Raw genomic sequence first — 15545 nt, 5'->3', positions numbered from 1 at the left:
TCTCTTTGTTTTGTTTATATTATAGCTTACTAAGCAACAATTTTTTTTTATAGCATTGAATCAATTCACATTTATCTGTTTACTATATTTTCTCCTTGATTAAATTAATTTTAAAAAATAATAAAATTGCGGTAATAAAAAGAGACTGAAAATATAGCTTAGTTCGTAAACTGACGTTTATTACTTGTAGATCATATACATATAAAAAAAAAAAAAAAGTGATTATCAACAGTAATATGGGATAATGTTGCTTTATAATGAAAAACATTAATTCACAACGCTTAATTTAGTTTACATTTAGTTTAATACAAGTCCGTCCGTCTTCTCACGACCCGACAATATAAGTAATGCCAGCGACTAATTTGATTATGTAGGGTTAAAGAAGTAATTAAATTGGAAGAACGAATAATCTTATGAATTTTATCTTGGATCTTATCTCGTTAAATTGTATTATTGGGATTAATTTTTTTTTTTTTTTTTTTTTTTTTTTTTTTTTTAAATTTTAATGCTCGAATGCTTTGAAAGGCCGTATACGTATAGAGTTTTAACATTTTCTCGAATATTTGATAATAATATGAATTAGGGGAAATAACTTTATAAAGATGGGTCTTGATTACAAATTCTTCATAGAATAATTATTTTTAACTTGTACGAGTAATTTTATTTACATCACCACGTGAATTTTTGCTAAGAGATTATTGACAAGTTAGGTTTTAGCTATTTTCATTTACATTGTCTATTTAATATTAAATATTTTCATACATTTCATCGATTACAAATTTCGAGTATTTTTATTTAATCGAGTGCTCTATTTAATATTAAATTAGAGTTATAATTATCCTCTTATCGAACAAATATTCCTCATGCTGTACTAATTGAATAATGTAAATGTTATAAGACTTTGATAGAATTAAATTATACTTAAATGAAATTTTTAAATTTTTAATTGTTGTTTAAGTGAAAATTTTCAACGCACGATATAGCAAGAGATTTTAAATCGTTAGTTAGTAAGTGTATTGATAAAATTCGTATTCACAGCGTGAATTATACCGCGACACAAATTTCAAGGTTACAATAAATTCGTACATTAAATTGTAAGAATTGTCCTTGGTGAGAACAAAATTCTTATCTTATATGTACATGTTGCATTTAATAAAAAAAAAAAAAAAAAAAAAAAAAAAAAAAAAAAACTTTTTTGATATTATTTAATAAAAGTTTTAAGACACAACACAGTAATACAATACAATAATGTTGTATTGTAATAAGAGCTAAATAAAGTTTTGACATAAAGCAACTACATTATCGATAATTTAATTAGTTATTTAAATTTAATATTAAGTACGATTGCAATTACTTCCGAATTATTAGATTCATTAGTTAACATACAAATTATCTATTAATTATCATGCAAATTAATATACTATTAGATATAAATTTAATAACAAACGTTGTATTTGTCGTTTATTGTCAATATTCTTATTATTAAAGTGTAAGTAAAAAACAAATTTAATTAAATTTTTATTTAATCTAATGAAAAAAAAAAAGCGTAGAATAATAAAAACATAAGAAATAAAATATTTTTACTTTAGTGACATAAGAATGCTGAAACATCGTATATACTTTCTTCAATTTCTCTCATACGCACTTAAGAAATATAAGCAGCTTTCGAACAATCTAAATTTTGTTTATGTGCTAAAAAAAAAAAAAATATGTATATGAATAACTAAAATCTTATAATGTAACATTAACATAAACAAAAATGTCATAGTAATGCGCACGGAGGAAAATACAAATACAGAATAACTTCACACTTGAATGTGTAAAGCTCCAGTCAATTGGGAAGAAGTTCCCATTCAAGGACCACGAAATACCATTATCCCAGGCATTATTGCAGCCCAGTAAGTGGAGAAAACACTTAGCCTCAAAGGCTCGCAGGTTCTTATAAGAAATTTAGTCTCGCTCGCACCTCTTCGATAGCTCCTAAATACTCGTGGATCTCATTATCTCGCGCGATCGAGTGGCGACGGAAACGCGGACGGTTAGACACGTTCTGCTGGTACTCTTATCGTATCGGCGCAATGCCGGGTGCAAGCGAATAAAAGGCGAAATTAGCAGTGGCGCGCGGCCAGTCGAAGCGACGCGTCCGACACCCTCACCACCACCACCACCACCCCCCATCTTGGACAACTTTACTAAAAATTTCTGAGGATTATCGGCCATTAACCGTAATGCAACTAAGATTTAAAGACCGATAATAAATCTCTGCGCGCATTTCTATTATTTCTAGTTGGTCTGCGCCGAAACTTTGCTGCGCTTAAAGCCTTCGATTTGGCCGCGTTAGCTAAAAAAAGGATGGAAACAGCATGGAAAAAACGAGCAAAACTGCGAGTTATTAACTTCGTGGAATGCTACCGAGTATGAAAACTCGAAGCTGCAGAACTGATCGCTTCGAGGTTCGAGCGGAACGGAAATTCCGTGGTGCCATCCAAGTACAAGATCACCCCCCCCACCACCACCACCACCACCACCACCACCACCACCCCCCTCCACTACCCCTACCACCTCCACTAGCACCACGATCACCTCGAGCACAACTACCACCTTACATCGTCAATCTCATCGTTATCATTTGTCGTCATCGTCATCATCAGTCATCACCTCCTTCATTCTCTATTCTCACGTTGATCTTTCTCACGGAACGCCACCTGACCCTCCTTTCCGTCTTCCCATCCCAACTGCTGCCACTATCACCACTTTTACCCTCGAGCTCCCTTTCCCCTCTTTTCCCATCTCGCCGAACTTCGGTCCTTCTCGGCTCATCCTCTTCCTCCTCCTCCTCCTCCGCCTCTTCCTCCTCTTTCTCCTCCTCCACCTCCACCTCCACCAAATCATCCTCCTCCTCCTCCTCCGCCTCCATCTCCACCAAATCATCCTCCTCCTCCTCCTCCTCCTACTCCTTCTCCACCTGACGACCCCACTCCCTGCACGATTTCCACGTGGAAGGCGGCCCGGTCGACGATTCTCGAGCGTCAATGGTGCACGAGAGTCTCGTTCGCGCGAACGACAACGCTAACACGCAGTGCTAGTAACTCTGTGAGTCGCGGACATCCTTACAGCTTGCACGCCGATCGTCATGTTCGCCAACTGGAAGTCCTGTTGTGAGTACACACACCCTTTACGCTCATCCGAGTGTCTGCCTGCATGTTGTCTCCTTTCTTCCTTTTTTAAGTGGCTGCGGTGCGTCACATTTCGTTCTCGGCTCAATCGCTCATCCCCCACTCTCCGTCTGCTATGCAAATGGTCTATTAAATTTTGTTTCATCTTGGCCCTTCGCCTCAGTCGCGTTGCACTTTTATTTTATTTTATTTTTTATTTTCAGTAAAATCAATTGCTAACGACATACTCTCGTTATTAAGTGTAGCGTTTGATTATATTAAGCGACGAATGTAAATTGTTATACTTGACCGAGCACAGCAAAGTCCATGTAAGCGCTTTTTTTCGCGAGAAAGCTTTAAACGCTTTCGACATTAAATATTTCGAGAGAAAAACACATCGACACTTTATGACGATTGCTTCAGAAATCAGAGCTTTAATCAATCTTTTCATACTACAATCTAATAAAAATAATGGACAATTAATAGAAAACAATGCACTTAATTAGTGTTGTTCAAGGAAACATGAAAACAGTAACTCTGTGACAATTAACGTTAAATAATATTAAAACAGATACAAAAAAAAAAAACAAAAAAAAAATAGAAAAAAAAAGAACTATACTTACAAAATAATAAAGCACAAAGAATAATATCTGACGGTAATTATAACATTATTATAACATTAATATTAATATGTTTATAAAATTGGATTGAATGCTCACACTATACAGTGATGTGATATATAATAACTAATTTTTTTAAATGAGTGCCAGCGCCGTCGCACGTATGTTATTTTACGTGTGCGTGTGTAGGTAGAAGGAGCGCGCGCATTGTCTTATATTTTTCATATCTAATCTCAAATAAATCATTTAAATTACGTTTACGTCTTAGAATATAGCGCGTTAGTTTCTTTTGCTTCCAAGTAATCACACACGCTTGCACGCGCAAAGATTACTTTTTTATTTGAATTTTTTGCCGCCTTTTTTTTTTTTTTTTTTTTTTTTTTTTTTTTTTTTTAAGAAGTACACGATCGTGAAATATTTGAGCTTAAACAAAAGCCTCTGCCATAAATCGAGATACAATTGAAAATGTTGTTTATTAGAAATAATTCGTTCGTATCCTGTTGCGATTTTTACGGCGAGTTCACAATTTCTCAATATTGAAAATTAAATCCATTACTTTATTAACTTGCCAAGTTTCTGCTTTGGACTTGAAATCGCACAATTAATGAGATAAGCGTCGTTCGAGGAGATGCGGCTCATAAAATTATGAGCCATTCGTATTACGCCGCAAAGCGCTCTCATCCCCATATTAAATTAGTCGCAATTTGTATATCTTTCAAGTTATTTATCAAATCGTCATCTACTAAAACTCTAATTACAGTTTTGACCTATATATATATATATATATATATATATATATATAGAGAGAGAGAGAGAGAGAGAGAGAGAGTAGTTTGGTTTACTTTACGCATAATTCATTTAAGATAAATTGCATCCATAGGGTTTTGCTGTCCAATTTTAATACGTTTAAATCGCCCACTAATCAGATATACATTTTTCAATAACTTTGTAATGAAAGTATTTCGTTTAGCTCTATAATGTAAAAGTACCTCGACTCTCTTACCATGTAAAAACAGATGCATTTTCATGATTTAAATATTTTCAGATGAAAACAGCCTTTTGAATTGATTACTGAAATTTCAGATAAATATAATATCATAAAACAAAAAAAGTTAATTGATTCATTTTTGTTAAATGCGCGTTAAATCATATAAATGTATATGTGAAATTATAATTTTTCATTTAATGATCATTAATTAATATATAAGGTATTTAAAAATTATGATTTTTATTTATTATTTCAATGTTTTAATGTAAAGATAGAATTTTACTATAAGATTTATTATTCCATCGTCATTTACGCATTTCAAAAATATTTCCTTAAAATTTTTAAGATTAATTCAGGGTTTTATTTCGCTATAATATCTTATATAAATATAATAAGCATTAAAAGTAAATTATATACAATGTTCATTATATATATATATATATATATATATGATTCTAAATTATTTTAAAGCTTCTTCACGCTATCCAATCTATATTATGGTAATTTAAAGTATTTTCAGCCATTATTATTCTTAAATCGGTCGTCATTAAAGTTTTTCTATTTTTGTTTTTTTTTGTTTTTGTTTTGTTTGTTGTTTTTTTTTTTTTTTTTTGATCGTATAATAATCACAAAAAATTATTTATTTTTTCACTATTATCCACCTAAGTATTTATTGGTAAATATGAATTTATAATATTTAACTTTATTTTCGAATTATATAAATTTCAATTTTTTTTTTGTCTTATTAAATAACGAATAAAATACATTATGCAAAACTCGTATGTTATGTATACAAATTCGATTGTTCATCAATGAGCCAGAAATAATTGTATTTAAGGTTATTTTTTATTATTATTATTATTATTATTTTTTTTTTTTTTTTTTTACCGTAAGCATAATTAAGTTCCTCCTAATTGATATTTTAATAAATAATAGACGTGTAAAAGGTCGTTTATTGCAATTTACTGCAAAGCTTATTACTGTTAGATATTACATGGTAACAAAGGCTAATCTGAAATGAAAACATTGTGTACGCATTGATATTCTTCAGAAAAAGAAAACAAAATTGCATCATACGTTAATATACAAACAAAACTGCGCCATTTATTCCATTTGTTTCTGCTGTGCTAAGTGCAAGTTGATAAACTTTAGTTTAAATGCTAAATCGTGTATTAATATTTTACAGGCGGAAGTACAGACTTAAAACGCAGCACGTGCGTAAATTAAAATTTTATACATTATTATTATAAAATACGAGGATATTGTAATTTGCTTAAGTAAACATAATATATATGTTTAAGAAAATGTTGTTGTTGTTGCTGCTGAAATATTACAGAATAAAATAATGATCAATTGTTAATTTAACCACGAGTATTTGTATCGAACAAAGGGCAGGAACGAACAATTATGGCTATATTTAAAATATATATAAATCATAAAGTATACAAATTTATGAATTTGGGAGATAAATATAATGTTTAGCTGCCATCGTAAATTCATAGATGCTTATGTATGGTTTAGGGAACGACGAGTAAAAAATTAGCGAACGAAATACTATTGGTGTTAGTAGACAGTCCGGTAACTCTGAAATACTGCCCGACTGCTCTGAATAATTCGTCTAAGATTGGAGTATCGCTACTCCGAAGAAACGATGCTAATTAAGAATACGATATAAATCATGAATTATTAATAATTTATATTATAGTTTGAAAAGTCCAACTACGCTTCGACGTTACATTTTGATTGACTTTATCAAACGAAACACGCATTAATTTTGAGACAATCTGAGCAAAGTAATCTATGTACTTTATGCACATTTTTAATTATTTAATTAATTAATAATTATGAATGTAATCATTGTGCAAGACTTATTGGATTGCGAGGAAAAGAAAGTTAGAATTCCGTGTACAAAAAACGATTTATTGGATTTTCTAGAGTAATATCATCGATCAGCGAAGTTGCAAATGCGAGCGACAATTGCTCTTCTCGTTTGGTATCGTTCTGGCACGTGCGCGCGCACAAGAAATCGTTGAAAAATCTAAACGATCGACAATTGGCGTAAAAATTGCGAAAAGTCAGAATAAAAGAGCGAAAATATGCCGAGCGGTATCGCGACTGGTATCTTATCAATCGGAGAAGAAAGGAAAGTAAAATAATTGTGGAAATGCCAAGACAGATAGGAAATAATGATTTGCGAGTCGGTCGCGCGTTGTAACGAGGCGCACACTAAACGAGGATGGCCGTTAAGAGGGTTAGGGGAGGGGGCGAGTGATGCTACCAACTGTCGTTTGATAATTGCGCGCACGCGGGCTCATGGAAATCGACGTCATTGGCATAGCGGATAACGAGGATGAGTTATCGCATGCATTTCTCCGCGGCGTCACTCAAAGGAGCCTCGAATTGGCATTGGGAGTACGAGACGAAATCGGCCGGACGCGCGCGCCATAGCATCCAACGTTCTAAGCCCGAATGGAATCGATCCCTGCACACTTTGGAATTTTGCCTCCTTTACGTAAATTCCAAGCTCCTAAGCCAGTCACTCGTCGTGACTAATTTTTCAAAAAAGGATGAAGAAGGAGGAGAGGAAAATAGAGAAGCGCGAACAATTACGTAAAGCATTGGGAATTACGTAAGGCTCAGCGCGTGGCTTTTGGGCAGCTCGGAAGCTCGAAAGAGGAAGAGGAAGGAAGGCGTTTGCGAAACCGCGCGTTTTCATCAGTGCTCTTGCACAACCGCCTAAGCAAAGGTCGTAGTCGAGTCTCCTCAGCACGTGGCCTTCGTCGTGGCCATGCATCGGCATCGCCAGGTACTTCCGATTAGAAATCATGAGTACGCGCGCGCGCGCGCGCCTTCGATAATCAGCATACCGATGAGCCGACAACGAGGACTGCGCTTCCTGGTGCAGCCATGGTAGAGGCTTCCGATATGAAGTGGATGGTCGCCCAACCGTTACCGCAACGGAAAACCGGAGCCGCGTTATCCCGGATTTCTTATAGCGTTTGGTGTAGCCGGACAAGTAGTCTCGTGAACAATTCGATAAGAAGGATCATCCTGGCCGGATTTATGTCCCGAAAGCCAGTGCAGTTGTGCGAATGTGTCCGGTACGTATTCACGCTCATGCTTCGTTAGCGTAGAGGGGCGCGGACTTCGTTTGACATTTCGTAAGATTTCGAGTGCCGAGTGTGTCGAGTGTCGTGCTAGAATGCTAGAACAAAAATCGATTGGGAGAAATTTCGAATTCCTGGTTAACGGCTTAAAGCCAGCATGACGATAATTGGAAATTGCGTACGCTGGAATGGGCTACCGATTCAACGATATTGTGAATTTCCAAAGCAAATCAATTATATCGGCACGAATAATTTAGATCGACGTTAAATACAATAAATTTTACCGTTGTAATTTTGTTGTTGTTGTTGTTGTTGTTGTTGCTGTTGCTGTTGCTGTTGCTGTTGCTGTTGCTGTTGCTGCCGTCGTCGTTGTTGCTTTGAATGTCTGATTTTCTCTGCTAAATAATCATTTATACGCGTTTAAACTAATTAAAGGCAGTAAGTATTGTTGTTAAAAAATCTATTTCTACAATATTAGTACTGTTATAAAAAGATAATGATATAATGATGAGTAGTAATTTCAATACTAATTTTATTGGCTCATTTATCATTTTTGCATTAAAAAAAAATATTGGTTTATCTGACATTTTCTTTACAATCAAATTGTCACTTTATACATGCGTGTAAGTGAATGTTCTTTCTATTTGATTGGTAGCTCAATTACGAATATACAAGCGCACATTTATTAGATATATCAATGCATTGATATGATTTAATGTAAATAAATTAAAGAATTTGCAATTATTGGTAATCGTTCGAATCAGAGAAATAACAGAAAATTCCGATGATTTTTTTTTTTTTTTTTTTTTTTTTTTGTAACGAAGCATGAAATTCCACAGACACCGAACACTCGCATTTTCAATAAGTTGAAAAGTAAAAAAAAGAGTAAGGCTTTTATCAAAAGAATGACAGCTCTACGTAAAATGATTTCATTTATAAATTATAATGGGATCATTTCGTGAGTGTCGAGCAAATGTTTAATAAAGAAAGCAAATGTTTGAAGATGAAAATTGAAAAATGAACGACGATAAATCCGACTGAATACACTGTAATAATAACAAAATAACAAACACCCAGTTGCGATAACGCTAATCATCTCCTTCCTCCATGTAACTCTCTGTTTTTCACAACAAGGACGTGCTCCAAGGCATTCTATCTAAAAATCATCTTTCCACTAACTCTTCCACGTCGTGCATAGGTATCTACGTGCCGCAACGATGGATCTTCGCGTTGATGGGTTTCCTCGCACTTTTGAATGCCTACGCGATGCGCGTCTGTCTGTCCATCGCCATTACGGAAATGGTAATGCAGCCGAATAGTTCAACCATCGCCGACGGAAGCTGCCCGTCAAATATCCACATATCCGGGAATTCCACCGCCGACAATACCAACAAGGGCATCTACAACTGGAACGAGGAGGAGCAGGTGAGACCGATCTTTCGTTCTACTTGGATTTATTGCTTACGAGCCCCTTGATTGCTAATCTCTTCTAATTGATCAAGCGCGGTGATAACGATCGATTTCGTTTTCTCGCTTTTATCGCAATTTGAGTTTCAGCAATCGTCATTGCGGCATAGATTACTCGAATTGTACGGTGATTTCGAATTAATGATACTCATTGTAAATGCACGTGTACGAGTACGGCCGGTGGACACGATTTTTTTTTTTTTTTTTTTTTTAATACTTTGAGATTAGAAAATTTGCTGAATCTGCGGTTATAATACTATATTAGCAATGTTTAGTTAAATTTTACGCTAATATATATATATATATATATATATATATATATATATATATATATATAATAACACGAACAGTAATGACTAAATGTTTTTCGAAGCATTGGAAAACTTTTTTTAATGAATACGGGAATATTGAGTTTTTAGAATAAGTTGAATAATTACTTATGTAACATTGTCGCGATAAATTCAAGAGTACAGATTTCACTTTATGTTAAATTTGGTGCTTTTTAGTTACTTCGATCATAAGATTAAATCGTTCGATTTGACAAATCACTGCAATTTCGTTAATTACGCAAAATTTAATAATACGTATTGAGACAATTAAAGATTCTTTAAAGCTATTAAAACGCAATATTGTATTACAATCTAATCAACTGAATAATTTTGATCATCCAATGCATATATTCTTAATTTTCAAAAAAAAAACAAAAAAAAAAATTAAGGCTGTTTATTTCATAAGATTTATTGTGCTTTTGTAAGTCAGAATAACGTACAGACAAGTAATCTGTAATCGACAATTCCTCCTTAAATAATTTACGAAGATATGCGAATATATATGTTATGGCAAACTTATTAAAGATTAGCAACTATTATGCAACATTAAATAAAACTGACCATTTTTAGAATGTTAATTTTTATTATGACATACTGGAAATAGGAAAGAAAATTTAAAGAATCACATATAGATTTATTCGTATATTATTTTAAATAAACAAAATCAGAATGATATTCATAAATTGAAATTGATTTATACTATTTTTATAAAAATGCTAGTGCACAATCTTCACAAATTATTGCCAAGAAGACTTAAGACAATTTCATTTTACAATTAACTCTAAATAAATAAATAAAAATAAAAATGTCTGAACGAGATTGATTTATTTCCTAATTTATGATGAATTTAACTTAATTATTGATTTTTACAAAGATGTGATTGCCTATGTGTGCCAAGTTATTTGCCGAACAGAAAAAAAGAATCTAGTTATTACGTTGAGTAAATATATTACGTAAAACATATTATGTATTTTTTTTAAATATTGATATACGTATATGTAAGAGTTTCTGTATATACGAGTATTTAAGAAAAAAAAAAAAAAAAAAAAAAAAAAATCAGGTATTACGATAATTGATGTCAATCTCTATTGATTCAAGCTAAAATATTACGATAAATTGTTCAAGACGTACGCAGACAATTTATCTGATTGTTTTGACATATGTAATTGGATTGTCGATCAATTAATTACGATAATCTACATTCGCGACAATTGTATTACAAATATTAATTAAAAAAAAAAAAAAAAAAAAAAAAAAATTTAAAAAAAAAAAAAAAAAAAAAAAAAAAAAACCCAATACATTCTTTATTAACAGTTGGTTATGCATTATTATTTAAAAATATAGCCTTCTCACAACTAACAATTCATGCCAACGCTTGTTTTTACTTCATTGTTTGAAAATAATTTTCTAATAATAAATTTGTTTTTGTTTAAATATTTAGGTTTAAATAAGTTAAATACAGAAGGAGAATCATATTTATATTTCAATGAAATACTTCATAAGGCAATGCTTATCTTATGTCTACAAATATTCACTAAATGAACATTAAATCTATTTGAAGCGATGAACACGATTTCAATTTATTCCTCAAAAACTATATATTCAACGTAACAGCCTACATAATTTAATAAAAGTTGTGATTATTAGTATATTTCGAAAGCTGTAACATTTCTGCAGGTAGCATTACTTATCGCAATTGGATGACAATCGCGATAACTGCTTAACACAATGATCAGCACTACACAAATGTACTTATTATTCACTTTTTTCGTTTAGACGATAAAATATGCAAATGACATGATTTATAATAATATCGTCAAACGTTTTACAAAATAAAGCATTTATAGTGCACATTATCAAAATGTTTAGCAGGTTGCACTACAAAACCACTCTTACTTACATTGCCGATATCATGTAATGATCTATAATAATTACCTCAATAAGCAAACATGCTCGATACTGCAACGGCAATAACAATTCTGAGCATAAGGAACTGCGACTACCCAATAGTTAAAGAGTACTCAAGTCTCACATTTATCTCAAAAACTCACATGTAGAGCTCAAGCTAATTTTGCATTGAGTTTGAAGAACGATGTACTCGGACAATTGACTCGTATTATAAATGTCGTTCTGGTTCGTAGGGAATAATCCTTTCGTCGTTCTACTGGGGCTACGTGCTGACACATCTTCCCGGTGGAATGCTCGCCGAGCGCTTCGGCGGCAAATACTCCCTGGGCCTGGGTATTCTCTCAACGGCCTTCTTCACGCTACTGACACCGATCGCGGTCGAGGCTGGGGGCAGTGTCGCTCTCATCGTCCTCAGGGTGCTCATGGGCCTCGGCGAGGGCACGACGTTCCCGGCGCTGAACGCGATGCTCGCCCAGTGGACGCCACCAGAAGAGCGCTCCAAAATAGGCTCTCTCGTCTTTGCCGGGGCGCAACTTGGTGAGTCGAGTCTTCGTCCCATAGCTTTTTCACTCGTGTTGCTTCGCTTTTGGGATTAGCGAGGTTACGCCACCTTAAAAATTATTTAAATACTTTGAAAAGCGTATATTATAAATTATTTTAAACTTTATGTTAAAAATGAACATATCGCGGGGATGTTGCTCGTATATTTATAAATTGAGAATAATAATTAATAAACTATAGTAATGGAAATTTAATCGTCGTATTATCTATTAAGTATTGCGCTTGTCATGGAATAATTTTTCATAGTCGTCAAGTAATGTACACTTGTATAACAATATATTTAATTCTCTGATTTATAGTCAAGCGGGCATCCATTTTTTTTCTTCTTCTATTTTGTATATTACTTATAATTAATTTAATAATAAATTATTAACTCGATTCAGCTTTGATATATTGAAGTTATATAGATCATAATCAATATTGACAAACATTTATTCATTTACTCGAGTAGAGTAAATTATTATAGAGTAAGTATATTGATTTTTCATAAGGAAAAGAAAATCGCGTTAACATGTAATCGTTGTATGTCACATTACGCATTCTGACGAAATATTAAATCTTATGAAATTTGAAAAAGTGTTCGTTCATACAAACGCAATAGAATTTATTCTGCGGAGAAACTCTTAAAAGTTATCGTTGAATATTTTATAGAGTGATAAAAAAATAATCAAATTATTCGTTCGTCTATCGTTTATTTTCGTAAGAGTCAAATTTAGATAATTATACTTATGATTGCAATATATTGAATATTACTCGTGTTAAATTGCATTGTAATTCAATGATTTATGCTACTTATATCAGTTCAATTTTGAGTAATACAATAATTTATAATTTCTTTTCATATTATATATTAACGCATTAGATTAATAAGGCAAATGTATCAGCTTATATGTGAAATTATGTTATCCATCTAAATCGATGCCTATTTTTATTAAATTTATAAATAATTACCTGCTCCTTTTCCCTCTCCTAAAGAAATTAAATACAGAACACTGTCTTAGATGTTACCTTTGTTATTTTTATTTTAAATATGACAATTATAAACAATAACATTCATTTATATTAGAAATATTAATATCAGCACATAAAATAATTATTGTTGTAGCACTCGTGAAATTAATCTTTATTTTCTATATAAAAAATAAAATCATTTACTTAGAACGTATCTAAAAAGTCAAGAACACCAAAAATCCTCCAAGGACAATTTGTAACAATATATTTTTTTTTATATGGACGCATGGTTTTATCCGTTTTAATTCGACTACGCAATATTATACATTTAAATCTTTATCTTATTTTCGTTAAAGGAAATTTTCCGTGATAGACAGTACTACATCGAAGTATCATATTTATTAAAATGAACTGTTGATATTCTCTATAAATTATTATTAGTAATAATGAGCTTTAAATTGGAAATGTAGTAATCCTAATGCTAGTTCGACCATAAATTTTAACATCATAATAGCTGACAAATTATTATGTGTTTGTAAATATTTGAAAAATGACATTGAAACCAGCTTACGATAGACTATTAATTTTTGTTTATCATTGATTGAATATCATATACTTTAATATTATTGTTTATATGAAAATAAAATAATATTATAAAATGCGATTTACAAAACTCCAACGAACTTATCGAGTGTCGATTGATTATATAATGAAACTAAAATATAATGGTAATTTTTACAAAGTAAATTAATATTTATATTTGTATTTATAATAAAATGATAAACTTATAAATTTATCATCGATAGTAATAAGTATTATATCTTATAATTATTAATTTACTATAAAATTGTATGTTATTCGTCAATCATGCTGAGTCACATAATTGAGAAATTCATAAATTGATGCTCAAGTAATGCTTAGGTAGTATGGTCATGCAAAATACAAAAATGGGATTATTATATTAAAAAAAAAAAAAAAAAAAAAAAAAATTCATTTGTTACAAAAATAAACGACAAATACAAATAATTATTGCATCAAATCAATCAATATCAAATACGCTAATTCTTTCTATAGAATGACATTTGATAACAATGATATTTTTATATGATATTCGTTAAATAAACGATGACATACGAGTATTGTTTGAGTATCGTAATCGTCGATTTTTTTTTTTAACTTTTTACATCTCTATTATATATCCAAAATATTTAAAAGTCTTTGGAGTATTTGTAAAAGTGCAGTGAAAAAAGTAAAACAATATCGACATTAGTAAAAATATCAACATTACTTAAATCAAATCTAATAAGCACACAACAAAGACTATATATAGTTCATATGATGCGTAAACTGTCACCTATTCCACGTCCTAAAATTATTGCACATTAATTTAAGGAATAAACAAAATATCAGGTGTCGACGACAGGTTTTAAATGTTGAGATGTTGTGCAGGTACGGTGTTCGCGACGACGCTATCCGGTCAGATCTTACATCACTCTAGCGTCGGTTGGCCTGCGGTATTCTACGTGTTCGGGACGTTCGGCGTCGCCTGGTTCCTCCTCTGGATCTTCCTGTGCTACAACAATCCACGAGAACATCCCTTTATCTCGGAAGAGGAGGCTAAATACCTGGATGAGCGCATGAGTGCGCACACGCACAAGCAACCGCCACCGGTGCCATGGCGTCATATTTTACGCTCGGCACCTCTTTGGGCCCTTATCGCCGCCCAAATAGGCCACGACTGGGGCTTCTTTACCATGGTCACCGACCTTCCCAAATACATGAGCAGCGTCCTAAAGTTCTCCATTCAGGACAATGGCTACTATTCTTCTCTGCCCTACCTCTGTATGTGGTTTTGTAGTGTGCTTACTTCCTGGGGCGCGGACTGGCTCATCATACGGGGTCATCTGTCAACGACTAATGTCAGGAAGCTCGGCACCACCATCGCTTCTGTTGGTCCAGGATTGTTCATCATCGCAGCCTCTTACGCTGGATGTGATCAGATGTCCGTCGTAATCCTCTTCACCATCGGCATGACGCTCATGGGAACTTTCTATCCAGGTCAGGCACTCGGCTGTTTCTATTAACGCATAGAATTGAATTCACACAATTATTAATTTATTCACATTTTATATTTTTAAATACTTACACTATTTCCCGACAGTTTAATTAAAGTTTATTCAAGAAAAATTTCTATTTGATATTTAAGAGCTTTTTAAAAGAATATGTTTATATTCAGTTATATTTGAATTTTTTGCTTTGCCCTAGCATAGTTTGCAAGTACATATGACAAAATTAGCATTTGAATTTATATAGCAATAGCCTTTAAAAATAATCTATAAGATTTGAGAATAACGATAATTATATTTTTAAATTTTCCAAAAATTAACTGTTTTTAAAATGGAGATTACGAAATCATTTTTCACAAGTACTCTAGGTTTCTCTGTCTCTCTATATCAATC

General features: G+C 32.5%; 1 protein-coding gene across 1 annotated transcript in view; it reads left to right on the top strand.

Moving 5' to 3' along the window:
* The first annotated feature begins 2945 nt into the window (after positions 1–2945).
* LOC105361289 (sialin) overlaps positions 2946–15545 on the top strand; it is a 16087-nt gene continuing 3487 nt past the window's right edge. The window contains exons 1-4 of the mRNA XM_011498411.1: positions 2946–3158; positions 9069–9295; positions 11808–12111; positions 14536–15144. Of these exons, the coding sequence (XP_011496713.1) occupies positions 3134–3158; positions 9069–9295; positions 11808–12111; positions 14536–15144 (1165 nt within the window). The 5' untranslated portion in view covers positions 2946–3133. The remainder of the gene's footprint in view (positions 3159–9068; positions 9296–11807; positions 12112–14535; positions 15145–15545) is intronic.

The sequence above is a fragment of the Ceratosolen solmsi genome, unplaced genomic scaffold (assembly GCF_000503995.2).
Source record: "Ceratosolen solmsi marchali unplaced genomic scaffold, CerSol_1.0 scaffold30, whole genome shotgun sequence".
NCBI lineage: Eukaryota > Metazoa > Arthropoda > Insecta > Hymenoptera > Agaonidae > Ceratosolen > Ceratosolen solmsi.
This window is presented reverse-complemented; position numbering and strand designations above follow the sequence as displayed.